This window comes from Crinia signifera, chromosome 9 (assembly GCF_055691185.1).
Source record: "Crinia signifera chromosome 9, ASM5569118v1, whole genome shotgun sequence".
In the NCBI taxonomy this organism is placed as follows: Eukaryota; Metazoa; Chordata; class Amphibia; order Anura; family Myobatrachidae; genus Crinia; species Crinia signifera.
Window position 1 is genome coordinate 167,993,016 of NC_139225.1, and position 15,409 is coordinate 168,008,424.

The 15,409-nt window shown below is 43.6% G+C and overlaps 1 protein-coding gene and 1 long non-coding RNA gene across 3 annotated transcripts in view; one reads left to right on the top strand and one right to left on the bottom strand.

Moving 5' to 3' along the window:
• LOC146036427 (RNA-binding protein Nova-2-like) overlaps positions 1–4,212 on the bottom strand; it is a 33,630-nt gene extending 29,418 nt beyond the window's left edge. For both annotated transcript variants that reach the window (XM_083160425.1, XM_083160424.1), the window contains exon 1: positions 3,620–4,212. In XM_083160425.1, the coding sequence (XP_083016551.1) occupies positions 3,620–3,773 (154 nt within the window). In that variant the 5' untranslated portion in view covers positions 3,774–4,212. The remainder of the gene's footprint in view (positions 1–3,619) is intronic.
• Positions 4,213–12,880: 8,668 nt separating this feature from the next.
• LOC146036797 (uncharacterized) lies at positions 12,881–13,501 on the top strand. Its single transcript, XR_014460967.1, has 2 exons — positions 12,881–12,931; positions 13,338–13,501. It is a non-coding gene; the product is annotated as an uncharacterized LOC146036797 (long non-coding RNA).
• The last annotated feature ends 1,908 nt before the right edge of the window (positions 13,502–15,409 follow it).

A 15,409-nucleotide genomic window follows, 5' to 3' on the forward strand; every position in this document is an offset into this window, starting at 1 on the left:
TCTCTGACATGGTATCAGAGATGGAGATACGGTGCACGTAGGGTTTGTCAGATCTCACAGCTGGGATCGCATCCGATACATCTGTATACGATATATCGTATGAGAGGCTGAATGCGATACCATGGCAGGCACCATAAGTCATAATATAGAACATATATCACATCCTCTAAGTCACTGTACAGGGATAAATCAATGTCCTTACTTCATCACCAACAGCCCTGCATTATCCACGCAAACCACGTGGAATGATACGTAGGACTGTGATACAACGTGGCACGCTACATATGGGGCTGTGATACAACGTGGTGTGCTATATATGGGGCTGTGATACAACGTGGAATGATACATAGGACTGTGATACAACGTGGCGTGCTATATATGGGGCTGTGATACAACGTGGCGTGCTATATATGGGGCTGTGATACAACGTGGTGTGCTATATATGGGGCTGTGATACAACGTGGAATGATACATAGGACTGTGATACAACGTGGCGTGCTATATATGGGGCTGTGATACAACGTGGCGTGCTATATATGGGGCTGTGATACAACGTGGTGTGCTATATATGGGGCTGTGATACAACGTGGTGTGCTATATATGGGGCTGTGATACAACGTGGCGTGCTATATATGGGGCTGTGATACAACGTGGTGTGCTGCATATGGGACTGTGGAACAACGTGGCATGCTATATATGGGACTGTGATACAACGTGGCGCGCTACATATGGGGCCGTGATACAACGTGGAATGATACATAGGACTCTGATACAACGTGGAGTGCTATATATGGGGCTGTGATACAACGTGGCGTGCTATATATGGGACTGTGGAACAACGTGGTGTGCAATATATGGGGCTGTGATACAACGTGGTGTGCTATATATGGGGCTGTGATACAACGTGGAATGATACATAGGACTGTGATACAACGTGGCGTGCTATATATGGGGCTGTGATACAACGTTGCATGCTATATATGGGGCTGTGATACAACGTGGTGTGCTATATATGGGGCTGTGATACAACGTGGAATGATACATAGGACTGTGATACAACGTGGCGTGCTATATATGGGGCTGTGATACAACGTGGCGTGCTATATATGGGGCTGTGATACAACGTGGTGTGCTATATATGGGGCTGTGATACAACGTGGTGTGCTATATATGGGGCTGTGATACAACGTGGCGTGCTATATATGGGGCTGTGATACAACGTGGTGTGCTGCATATGGGACTGTGGAACAACGTGGCATGCTATATATGGGACTGTGATACAACGTGGCGCGCTACATATGGGGCCGTGATACAACGTGGAATGATACATAGGACTCTGATACAACGTGGCGTGCTATATATGGGGCTGTGATACAACGTGGTGTGCTGCATATGGGACTGTGGAACAACGTGGTGTGCAATATATGGGACTGTGATACAATGTGGAATGATACATAGGACTGTGATACAACGTGGTTTGCTATATATGGGACTGTGATACAACGTGGAATGATACATACGACTGATACAACGTGGCGTGCTATATATGGTGCTGTGATACAATGTGGCGTGTTATATATGGGGCTGTGATACAACGTGGCGTGCTATATATGGTGCTGTGATACAATGTGGCGCGCTATATATGGGACTGTGATACAACGTGGCGTGCTATATATGGAACTGTGATACAACGTGGCGTGCTATATATGGTGCTGTGATACAATGTGGCGTGCTATATATGGGGCTGTGATACAACGTGGCGTGCTATATATGGGACTGTGATACAACGTGGCATGCTATATATCGTGCTGTGATACAACATGGAATAATACATAGGACTGTGATACAACGTGGAATGATACATGGGGCTGTGATACAACGTGGAATAATACATAGGACTGTGATACAACATGGAATAATACATAGGACTGTGATACAACATGGAATGATACATGGGACTGTGATACAACGTGGAATGATACACGGGACTGTGATACAACGTGGAATGATACATGGGACTGTGATACAACGTGGAATGATACATGGGACTGTGATACAACATGAAATGATACATAGGACTGTGATACAACGTGGAATGATACATAGGACTGTGATACAACATGGAATGATACATAGGACTGTGATACAACGTGGAATGATACACGGGACTGTGATACAACGTGGAATGATACATAGGACTGTGATACAACGTGGAATGATACATAGGACTGTGATACAACGTGGAATGATACATGGGACTGTGATACAACGTGGAATGATACATGGGACTGTGATACAACGTGGAATGATACATAGGACTGTGATACAACATGGAATGATACATGGGACTGTGATACAATGTGGAATGATACATAGGACTGTGACAGAGCGTGGAATGATACACAGGACTGTGATACAACGTGGAATGATACATGGGACTGTGATACAACGTGGAATGATACATAGGACTGTGATACAACGTGGAATGCTATATATGGGACTGTGATACGATGCTATATATGGGACTGTGATACAACGTGGAATGATACATAGGACTGTGATACAACGTGGCGTGCTATATATGGGACTATTATACAATGTGAAATGATACATGGGACTAATACTACGTGGAATGATACATGGGACTGTAATACAACGTGGAATGATAAATAGTCCTGTGATACAACGTGGAGTGATACATGGGACTGTGATACAACATGGCGTGCTATATATGGGGCTGTGATACAACGTGGCCTGCTATATATGGGGCTGTGATACAACGTGGCGTGCTATATATGAAACTGTGATACAACATGGAATGATACATAGGACTGTGATACGATGCTATATATGGGGCTTTGATACAAAGTGGAATAATACATGGGACTGTGATACAACGTGGCGTGCTATATATGGGACTATTATACAATGTGGAATGATACATGGGACTGATACAACGTGGAATGATACATGGGACTGTGATACAACGTGGAATGATACATGGGACTGTGACACAGCGTGGAATGATACATAGGACTGTGATACTACGTGGAATGATACATGGGACTGTGACACAGCTTGGAATGATACATGGGACTATTATACAATGTGGAATGATACATAGGACTGTGACAGAGCGTGGAATGATACACAGGACTGTGATACAACGTGGAATGATACATTGGACTATTATACAACGTGAAATGATACATGGGACTGTGACAGAGCGTGGAATGATACACAGGACTGTGATACAACGTGGAATGATACATTGGACTATTATACAACGTGAAATGATACATGGGACTGTGACACAGCGTGGAATGATACATAGGACTGTGACACAGCGTGGAATGATACATGGGACTGTGATACTACGTGGAATGCTATATATGGGACTGTGATACGATGCTATATATGACTATGAATGATACATAGGACTGTGATACTACGTGGAATGCTATATATGGGACTGATACGATGCTATATATGACTATGAATGATACATAGGACTGTGATACGATGCTATATATGGGACTGTGATACGATGCCATATGACTGAATGATACATAGGGTCGGGGTGCCATACACAATAGATCCCTTATGGACAGACACTAACCTGCTGTGTTGGACCTCTTTGTGCTGGACGCCTCGGTCGGGGTCTCTAGTGGTCTCTTTCTGGAGTCGGAAGCTTCTGTCTCCATCTGTGGAGTGTGGTGCTGCTGCTGTGGCGGTGGGTACGGGGCATTCTGGTGGAGCGAACCTCCAGCCATTCTATCCCTAAAGGAACGGACTGTCACACTGATGGAGAGAGAAAGGACTGGAGAAAGCAGAGGGAGGCGGTGGGGGGTGGGGGGTGGGGGGTGGTCTCAGAATCCCATTAATGAAGCAAATCTTAGATTGTGATGCATTAATGGCAGATCCCTCCTTGTTCTGCTCACAGGTTCCTTATAGCCGCTTCTACATCTCATGTATCCCTCCCCCAACGTAGGGAACACAATAGCCAGGGATGGGAAAATACAAAAGGAGGAAGGAAATGGGACGTGTATGAGGGAAGAGGAGAGAGGATGAGGGGGGAAGGGGATTAGCTGGGAGATGGCTGGATGGGATTTGGGGAGTCTTTGTGATCACCCCAGAATAACACTAAGGAAAACAATTGTCTATGGCTTGTAAGCAGGCTGCGAATTATCATCCCTACAAAGGAGAGAGGGGCTGTGGGGGGTGGGAACAGGGTGACGTCATGATGCTGGAATTGGACAAGAGCTGCTCCCCTCTCTACACACCCGTGGCCTCTGATAGGCTGGGAACAGCTGGCCTTTATTCTAGGGATGAGGATGAAGCAGCCAGTGCAGTCACAGTGCAGCCAGTGCGATTACAGTACATACACAGTGCAGTCACAGTGCAGCCAGTGCATACACAGTGCGATTACAGTGCAGCTAGTGCAGCAAGTGCAATTACAGTGCAGTCACAGTGCAGCCAGTGCAATTACAGTACATACACAGTGCAGTCACAGTGCAGCCAGTGCATACACAGTGTGATTACAGTGCAGCAAGTGCAATTACAGTGCAGCCAGTGCATACATAGTGCGATTACAGTGCAGTCACAGTGCAGCCAATGCATACACAGTGCGATTACAGTGCAGCAAGTGCAATTACAGTGCAGTCACAGTGCAGCCAGTGCATACACAGTGCGATTACAGTGCAGCCAGTGCAGCAAGTGCAATTACAGTGCAGTCACAGTGCAGCCAGTGCATACACAGTGCGATTACAGTGCAGCCAGTGCAGCAAGTGCAATTACAGTGCAGTCACAGTGCAGCCAGTGCATACATAGTGCGATTACAGTGCAGTCACAGTGCAGCCAGTGCAATTACAGTACAGCCAGTGCATACACAGTGCCATTACAGTGCAGCAAGTGCAATTACAGTGCGATTACAGTGCAGCCAGTGCAGTCACAGTACGATTATAGTGCAGCCACAGTGCGATTACAGTGCAGCCAGTGCATACACAGTGTGATTACAGTGCAGCCAGTGCGATTACAGTGCAGCCCGTGCAGCAAGTGCAATTACAGTGCAGCCAGTGCGATTACAGTGCAGTCACTGTGCAAACAAAGTGCAGCCACTGTATACACAGTGCGATTACAGTGCAGCAAGTGCATACACAGTAGAGTCACAGTGCATCCATTGCATATACAGTGCAGCCAGTGCATACACAGTGCAATTACAGTGCAGCAAGTGCAATTACAGTGCAGTTACAGTGCAGTCACAGTGCAATTACAGTGCAGCCAGTGCAGTCACAGTGCGATTACAGTGCGATTACAGTGCAGCCAGTGCATACACAGTGCGATTACAGTGCAGCCAGTGCAATTACAGTGCAGCCAGTGCGATTACAGTGCAGTCACTGTGCAAACAAAGTGCAACCAGTGCATACACAGTGCGATTACAGTGCAGCAAGTGCAATTACAGTGCAGTCACAGTGCATACACAGTAGAGTCACAGTGCATCCATTGCATATACAGTACAGCCAGTGCATACACAGTGCAATCATAGTGCAATTACAGTGCATCCAATGCATACACAGTGGAATTACAGTGCAGGAAGAGCAATTACAGTGCAGTCACAGTGCAACCAGTGCAAATACAGTACAGCCAGTGCATACACAGTGCAATCATAGTGCAATTACAGTGCAGCCAGTGCATACATAGTGCAAGCAAAGAGCAGAGTGTTTACAGTGCAGCCAGTGCTTTATATTATACAAAGAATTGGTTGATGATGTGTAGGTTGACGTGCACATAGTTGTCACTGTAAAAAATTGCTACAAGAAAAAATCAACACAGAAAGGTCAACACATGTAAATGTTGACATAAGTGTGGCACTTCATTGGTCTCCATGTCGACACATGAGAATGAATATGAAAACATTCAAAAAAGAAAAATAAATCTTCAAAAACTCATGTCAACCTTTTTCATTGTCGACCATAGCCGTGTCAGTGTTTTGCATGTGCCATTTAATCCTGGGGTTGCTGTGAATCGCGAGCGGGGGTGGGGGGGATGGAGGAGGTGAGGTGTGTCCGCGAATCATGGGAGGAGGGGTCGTGGGTGGATGCCGTGAATTGCGGGAGGGGGGGTAGCGGGGGGGGGGGTGCCGCGAATCGTGGGAGGGGGGACGCGGGGGGTTGCAGTGAATCGTGGGAGGGTGGGTCGCAGGGGCGGGGGTTTGCCGCAATGACAGGGGGGGAATCGCGTTGGGGGGGGGGGGTGGGGGGTACCGTGAGGAAGGGGGGGCCTGGGGGGTTGGCACAAATCGTGGGGGGGGGTCGCGGGGTGCCACGAATCGCAGGAGGGGGTGTGTCACGGGGTGGGGCCGCAAATCACGGGAGTCGCCGTGAATTGGGGGGGTGTGCTGTGAATCGAGGGAGGGGGGTCGCGGGGGGTGCCGCGAATCTCCACTAGAAAAAATCAACACAGAAAGGTCAACACATGTAAATGTTGACATAAGTGTGGCACTTCATTGGTCTCCATGTCGACACACGAGAATGAATATGAAAACATTCAAAAAAGAAAAATAAATCTTCAAAATCTTCAAAAACCTTTTTCATTGTCGACCATAGCCGTGTCAGTGTTTTGCATGTGCCATTTAATCCTGGGGTTGCTGTGAATCGCGAGCAGGGGTGGGGGGGAGGGAGGAGGTGAGGTGTGTCCGCGAATCACGGGAGGAGGGGTCGTGGGTGGATGCCGTGAATTGCGGGAGGGGGGGTCGCGGGGGGGGGTGTGTGGGTGCCACGAATCATGGGAGGGGGGACGCGGGGGGTTGCAGTGAATCGTGGGGGGGTGGGTCCCAGGGGCGGGGATTGCCGCAATGACAGGGGGGGGAATCGTGGTAGGGGGGGTCGCGGGGGGTGGGGGGTACTGCGAGGAAGGGGGGGCCTGGGGGGTTGGCACAAATCGTGGGGGGGGGGTCGCGAGGTGCCACGAATCACAGGAAGGGGTGTGTCACAGGGTGGGGCCGCAAATCGCGGGAGTCGCCGCGAATTGGGGGGGTGTGTGCTGTGAATCGCGGGAGGGGGGTCGCGGGGGGGGGGGTGCCGCGAATCGCCACAAGAAAAAATCAACACAGAAAGGTCAACACATGTAAATGTTGACATAAGTGTGGCACTTCATTGGTGTCCACGTCGACACATGAGAATGAATATGAAAACATTGAAAAAGTGAAAAATAAATCTTCAAAAACTCATGTCAACCTTTTTCATTGTCGACCATAGCCATGTCAGTGTTTTGCATGTGCCATTTAATCGTGGGGATGCCGTGAATGGGAGGGGGGGGGGAGGGAGGGTGGTGCATACCCAACATGACCCTCTCCAGGAGGGACGCATTGCTCTGTTTCTGGATGTTCTTCTTAATTTATGGATTACCATCACCTGTGCTTAAACACCTTTCTTATCAATTACCCTGATACCCTGATGACAATCATAAATTGAGATGGAAGTCCACAAACAGAGCATTCTGTCCCTCCTGGAGAGGGTCATGTTGGGAGGTATGGAGGTGTGGGGCGCTCACGTGGTGTGTCTGGTGAGTAGCTGTGTCTTTGCTGTGTAACATGGAGAGGCAGAGGGTGTGTCTGGCACTGTGGGCTCACTGGGCTGGTTCTCTGTCGTGTGAGTCAGTCATGTGAGTCAGAGGCTCCACCCAGCGTTACATCTCCAGACACACTTTGAGTGACAGATGTAGCCAAATATATAAGATATATATATATATATATATATATAGACGTCCTCCAGAAGCGAGCACCCACGGACTTCTTAGAAAATAACACTCAGTACTCTGAGTTTAATGCAAGCTTTCGGGCCTCTTTAATCTAGCCCTTCGTCAGGCAACACATTTACAATAAGTCACAAACACAATTACATTTAAATACCTGAGTATCACGGTATCATGGCGCCGCCCCACCGCTGACAGCGTCCAAAGCGTGCACTCGTGCCGGTACTTCCGGTCTTCCCCGCTAGAGGCAACGCTGGATGTTGCCATGGCAACGCGGCACCTAAAAAAAACACAATATGTTACTTACATAAAAACAAACATGCAAGCACATAAACGGTTTTTTTGCAAAACATATACAAATACAGAAGGATAACAGCACTAAATCCTTGCACACATAAACAAACGATAAATACACTGACACATGTTATGTTATATAAGATCAGGAAAGGGTGAAACAATTCATAAAGCAAGTATGGGTCAGTCATGCAAATGAAGGATATAGATTAAGATACATCTCTATGAAAACACATTAAAGTTAAGCATATCATTTAGACCCTTTGGTCTCACCGTCTGCAAAATAAAAATCCATTTGGCTTCTAGGCGCAGTAGGCTTTTATGCCTATCACCACGTCTTTTACTTTCAGGTATGTGGTCTATAATGATATGCTTAAAACTTGAAATGTTATGCTTCATCTCGGCAAAATGCCTGGCATGGGGCTGATCGGAGGGCTTGCCTGCAAGGGCTGCCCTGATCGAAGTCCGATGCATGGCCATCCTTTCTTTAAAGGGCCGGATGGTTTTCCCGATATAACAGAGGCCACACGGGCATTTTACCATATATACAACGAAAGCACTGGTACAAGTTAGGGCATGACGTATGGTGTATTTTCTGCCTGTATGCGGATGGAAAAAGAACTTGGTAGCCACTTGTTGATAAAATTAACCAGAGAGATTGTACTATTAAATTCACATACCAGATGAGTTTAGAAGAGATTACATATCTTGATGTATTGATTCGGGTAGATGACAACCATATCTCTACCTCACTGTTTACTAAACAAACAGATAGGAATATGATCCTTAAGGCAGACAGTTACCACCCCCCGGCCACCATCAATAGTCTACCTTACTCTCAATATTTGAGAGCCAAACGTATTACCAGTCTTCCTTCAGCTGTCCAACCTACTTTTGAGTCTATGACCAAGAAATTCAAACAACGTGGCTACTCAGATGAGACACTAGAAGGTGCCCTAGCCAAAGTAGGGAAAGTGACAAGAGCTGAGGCTCTGAGTCATGCTAAAAAGACAGCAGTTACAAAACAGGGTGAATATATCAACTGGGTACAGCGCTATACCACTGCCCAGAAGGATGTCAACTATTGGAGCAAGAAATTATGGCCAGTTGTGCAAAATGATAATGACTTGAGTAATTTTAAACATGTACGTATTCGACCTTGCTTTAAGAAGGGTAAGAGCATACGCGATTGGCTGGTACACACAGATATCAGTGAGCATTTAACCACTGACACTAGATTTCGTAGAAGGGAGCCTGGCTGCTACAAGTGTGTCGGCTGTACGACATGTGGACACTCGGTGGCTACCAAGTTCTTTTTACATCCGCATACAGGCAGAAAATACACCATACGTCATGCCCTAACTTGTACCAGTGCTTTCGTTGTATATATGGTAAAATGCCCGTGTGGCCTCTGTTATATCGGGAAAACCATCCGGCCCTTTAAAGAAAGGATGGCCATGCATCGGACTTCGATCAGGGCAGCCCTTGCAGGCAAGCCCTCCGATCAGCCCCTGGCCAGGCATTTTGCCGAGATGAAGCATAACATTTCAAGTTTTAAGCATATCATTATAGACCACATACCTGAAAGTAAAAGACGTGTTGATAGGCATAAAAGCCTACTGCGCCTAGAAGCCAAATGGATTTTTATTTTGCAGACGGTGAGACCAAAGGGTCTAAATGATATGCTTATTTTCTAAGAAGTCCGTGGGTGCTCGCTTCTGGAGGACGTCTGTATATTTTACTGGCTGGAAGCACCGCGGCTGTTGTGTTTGATGAGGAGTGTGCCTGTCATCTGGATTTGTATATATATATATATATATATATATATATATATATATATTAATTACCTGTGACTCTAATTATGTTGTGTATTTAATAAGATGTGGCTGCAATATGTTGTACGTCGGGAAAACGAAACGATGTATCAAATTGAGGATACAAGAACATCTTCGTAATATCAAAAACAAGGTCCAGAACCACAGTCTTCCACGCCACTTCCAAACCAACCATGAGTCTAAAACAGGGGAACTAAAGTTCCTAGTACTTGAGCACATCAAACCGGATGATAGGGGGGGGGGCGACAGAGACCTCTTTTTGTCCAAGAGGGAATCTTACTGGATTTTCCACCTTGACACCCTGAGCCCGAGAGGCCTCAACGAGAGCATCGATATGGTCTCGTTCATCTGAGAGTTCCTTATTTGAATATGACCATCCTCATTAGATCATAGATCACTCATCATTGGGATATATAGGAATTAAAAGATTGTACATGAGCATATTGATGTAATAACAATGCAAATTTTTTTGGGATACAGTGGGGCAGATGTATTAAGCCTTAACAAGAGATAAATGCAAGGATGATAAGGAGAGATAAACGTCCAGCCAATCACCTGCTAACTGCCATGTTACAGGCTGTGTTTGAAAAAAGTCAGTAAGGAGCTGATTGGCTGGACGTTTATCTCTCCTTATCATCCTTGCATTTATCTCTTGTTAAGGCTTAATACATCTGCCCCATTATACCTTTAAAAGAACCAGTAAATTATGGGAGTTAGGGTAATTTAACAGGATAAGCTAGTAGCATTATAATACTAATGTTTCTACCACTAGAAATTATAACCATAAGAATACTCTAAATTATCAGATATCAACAGATATTGAGAATTATGAGTCCTTTGTAGCATAAGTGGCATTATTAGCTTAAATCACCTCCATTAAGTTAACCCTTATGGGTCAGACCCATAGTGGTCTACGCAAACTAGGGAATTGTTTTGATATTGTAACCAACAACAGGATATTGTATTAAATTATGAAATAAGGGTCAAGGTCTATCACTTAATAGTTTTACAGATTTATTTTTTATAATAATCACTAACCAATAATTGCAATTACTAACATAACTACACCGATTCACCATTTTTCTTAGAGTTCACTTTGATATTCTAGTAAAGTACTCCAAAATTGTCCATCACTATTTACATTATTATATTACAATATTTAATATATAATTTACCATATATATATATATTGTCTATATCTATATATATACTGTATATATATATATATATATTTTATATATATATATATATATATATATATATATATAGGTCTTTCATACGTATATCTTTATTTATATATTATTAGTTGTTATTCACATATTTATATTTTTGTAGATTCAAAATACATTATTCTGCTAAGAGTATGCAATTATTGGAACTGGTCCGATAATCGATCCACCAGTAGTAGGAAGCACTAATCTAACAAACTTTACTGTATAGGTCACCTATAATATTGTAATGAACAATCACCTATAGAGTCCCAATAGGAACCATTCCATCAATCTTTAATGGTGGGGAACCATTTAAAACATCCTACTTGTTGCAGTATTTAGGTGGGGACCTCTAATCTTGACCGGATAGTGCCTAATTGCGGCACTTCCGGTGTTTGGAACGCACTTCCGGCTGCGGTGGAGCACAACCCGGAAGTGCGGCGCAGTAAGGAGACAGCGGATAGCGCCGCATATCTAGCACTATAAGGGGGAGATCAGACAAGGGTACACTGATCCCCTACCTTACTACCACACCACCAATGCCGAGGAATTATCATTAAAGTTATATAAAACCGTAAATAGCCACTAAAAGCAGGACTAACAGCCGCAAAGTATGCTGGGAGATCCAGCTGCAGTAGTTATTTTTCCCCTTTTTTTCCCCCTTTTTCTTCATTATTATTATTATATTAGCTATCTGGTTGAAATAATCAATTAAGCAAAGTTTATATTAGAAAATGGTAAGGAGGTTTGCTAGGATTTTAAAACACCTGTAATACAGGCCATTAGGATAATTGGAGGAAGTGATGTCACACTCTAGTCCTATATAAACCCATACCAGACAATGGGATAGCCACATTCAGACTGAACCAGTGACCAGAGCACATCTACTAAGGGGTAAGCTACTTATATTGATTAACACTTTCAGTATGCAGAACTTTGCATTGTTATTCTATGCTTGTGAGGAAGGAATTGTACTATGTTTACCATTTACCTAAGGAAAGTTGAAAAAATGGACCTTGTAGTCTCTCATGGGAAAAAAAAAAATACTTTTATATACTTTGTATATTCTCTGTTTTTGGATTAAGTGGTTATTGTTTGATATAAGAGGTATAACATCTAACATTTGGTCGAATTTATATTAAACAAAAAACTATACTAAGGGCCTTAAGAGTCCCCCTTACCCATTATATACTTCTAAGGAATTTTCCCTTTTTTTTTAATTTGAAATAGAGGGTCTGTATATGCCTCTCATATCTTTATATTACTTTTTTGTATCAATCAGTGAGGATTGCCTCCTGGAGCTCCCCTGATTCTGTACTGAATTTATCGCCTTTTAAATTGTATTAAGGTATGTACACTCCCTTTGTATTTTTCTTTCTCAACTGGGAGATGGGTGCTATAAATTAGTGAGTGGCACATTATCATAGATGTTTCATTATCTGTTCGAACAGCTGGACCTACCTGATATCTAGCCCTTAAACCAACTGGGCTCCCCCCAGATCCTTTAGGAAGACAGTTATCATCATTTTTATCCACTATAGGTATGTATCCCTAATTATAGGGGAATACCACACTAGATATGTCCTCAATCGTATTGATGATCATGTAATCTGTAGGTATAGCCACCTCTAAAGGCTCCTTTTTTGGAAAATTGTTGTTCAAAGGGAGAAAGGAATCTTTTATAGCAACATTGTAAGTAATAAAAATATCAGACTCAGTATAAAAAATGTTCTTGCATATTTGACATTATGTACTCAATACTGTTAAATCAACAATTTCATAGGATTGAAAAAAATCTTTCCCCACCAACCGGTCCTCCTACATAGACATTGGAAATAGGTAAATTCCTGAAATTTTCCACATTTTTTTTTCTATGCATTGTTCTCATTAGGTCATTCATTTGTACAAGGACATATTAACAATCGTGTTATGAATTGTCTCTACCTGTGAAAATTATACAAAATCTTGTCGTGAGATCAGTTATGTAATTTCTTTTGTTGTAATTGCACGCTACGTGAAATGACTTACTATCAATCTTTTGCCACCTTCCGCTTCTGTTCACCTATTCACTCCTTCCGCTTTTTTATATAGACCTCTTTAATATTTTTCTGTATATTATGTCTATAAGTATTAAGATGTATGCTGCCAAAGACATCGTATACTAGCCTGTTATGATGAAAACTGTCCATATTTAAATTTTTTAACAATGACTGTTTGAATAAATTATTCTTGTACAACTTTACAGTTAACCCCTGATGAAGTCCCGCTAAAGGGGCGAAACGCGTTGGGTTACTTTCTTCTGCTGTTTCCATGTACCAGAGATGTATCAATGACATGTACAAAGATCTGGAATAACTATTACCACTGTGTGGAAAGAAAATACTTTTTAATAAATATTTAAAGATTGAATGGACTTTTTTCCTATGTGCTAGATTTATATTGACTAAGGCTTGGTTGATCTAATTGGAGTGATCAACATTAGGGGCGCCAACCCACTATTGCTCTCCATATTTCCCCCCCTATCCCCCATCCAACAGGGAATTCAGTGAGTAGGGCAGCCCCGTATAAATTGACCATAAATTCTGTGGCGCGACACAAGGGTCTGCTCACTATATATATATATATATATATATATATTAAGCAATGGGGGGGGGGGGGCGAACCCCTTCCTGCGCTCAGAGTGTACGAGCAGCTCCTCTGAGGGGTCCTCTGTTAGACAGGACCCAAAAGATAGGTATGTAAAGAAAAGGAGTTTCAGAGAGTGCTTCAGAATATAAGACAATTTAAAATAATTGATATTTAATAAAATATACAGATATATAAAAAACCTGTAATCAGGTAATATACAGATACATGTGATGAACAATGAATACAGCTCTTATTAGTTGTTCAGTTCATATGATGACAGGGCCCAACGCGTTTCGTCATAATCATGACTTCATCAGGGGCGAGAAATGAAATCGGATATCACTATGGTTGTCCTATACCGTGATATCCACAGATGAACAATTCTAGATAATATTCGGGAATATCCCAATCATTAGAGACAGGAAAAGTTTTTCTCAAAATCAATGAGGTTGTTTTTAGGGACTTTTGTTGGAAGAGAATTTCCACAATAATGGGCTCAGGAGCAGTAGCATGCAGCTGGAGTTCACCACAGTGAACTGAGCCGGAGCTCAAAGTATGCGTGCGCGATGATGTCATCGCGCAACCGCGTCACTGAGCTGCCGTCCTCACTCATAGGCTTACCGCTTGGCCTCCTGCGTTTCCATGGTGTTCACTACAACACAAACAGCTTCACTGAATCAATTCACAATGCCGCAGCTCTGGCTATCTGTCAAAGCCGTGGCTTATCAGTATTCCAGGGATATTGGCGCTTCATCACTCTAGTGGTAGAAACACCACTTATCATATCATGTGATCGCCACTTTGTGGAACTTGGTATCAAAACTTAATAAGAGCTGTCTTGTGCAGGCTTCTGCTTCCACTCCGCTCACAAGCTATGTTGCCTGTAGGCAGAGGCGTACCTACATATTCATGGGCCCCATAGCAAAAGTTTGTATGGGCCCCCTATTTAGTAGCTGATGGTGATAAATGTATGTAAAACATATTACTTAGACTGCAAAGATGGGCCCCCTTCAGCTCTGGGCCCCATAGCAGCTGCACCCCTTGCCCCTATGGTAGTTACGCCCTTGCCTGTAGGTCAGCCAGCTAAACATATCACCAAAATACACATAATAATAATCAAATACATACATTCCAAACACTTATTTACATATCTACACATAGCACTTAGGGAAAATATTCCTACATGGATCAAACTGATCACTCAGCTAAACAGGTCTTCATTATCTTCATGGAGACACCAGGATCTGCAGCTATGATTCTCGAGGGGACCAGTTACAAATAAACAGACATAGGAAACTCATCGTTTAGACCATTCGGTAAGAGAGTGTGCAACTTCTTTATCCATTGGCATTCCCGCTGCAATAGCATCCTATGCCTGTCCCCACCTCTCTTCAGCGGGGGTATGTGATCAAAAGGCATAAATGCAAAGTCTCTCAGAGTATGCCCTACATCAAAGAAGTGTCTTGCTACTGGGGGAGTATTAGCATCTACACCACTCAGAGCCTTCTATATTGGTGACCGGTGCATCCCAATTCTTTCTTTAGCCATACGTATGATCTTGCCCACATACAGCTTTTTACATGGGCAGGAGATCACATAGACCACGTATTTTGTTTCAGAGTTCATGCGATGAAATAGTTTATGTATGGTTCCAGTGATGGGATGGGTGAATTCAGTGCCCACAGTCAA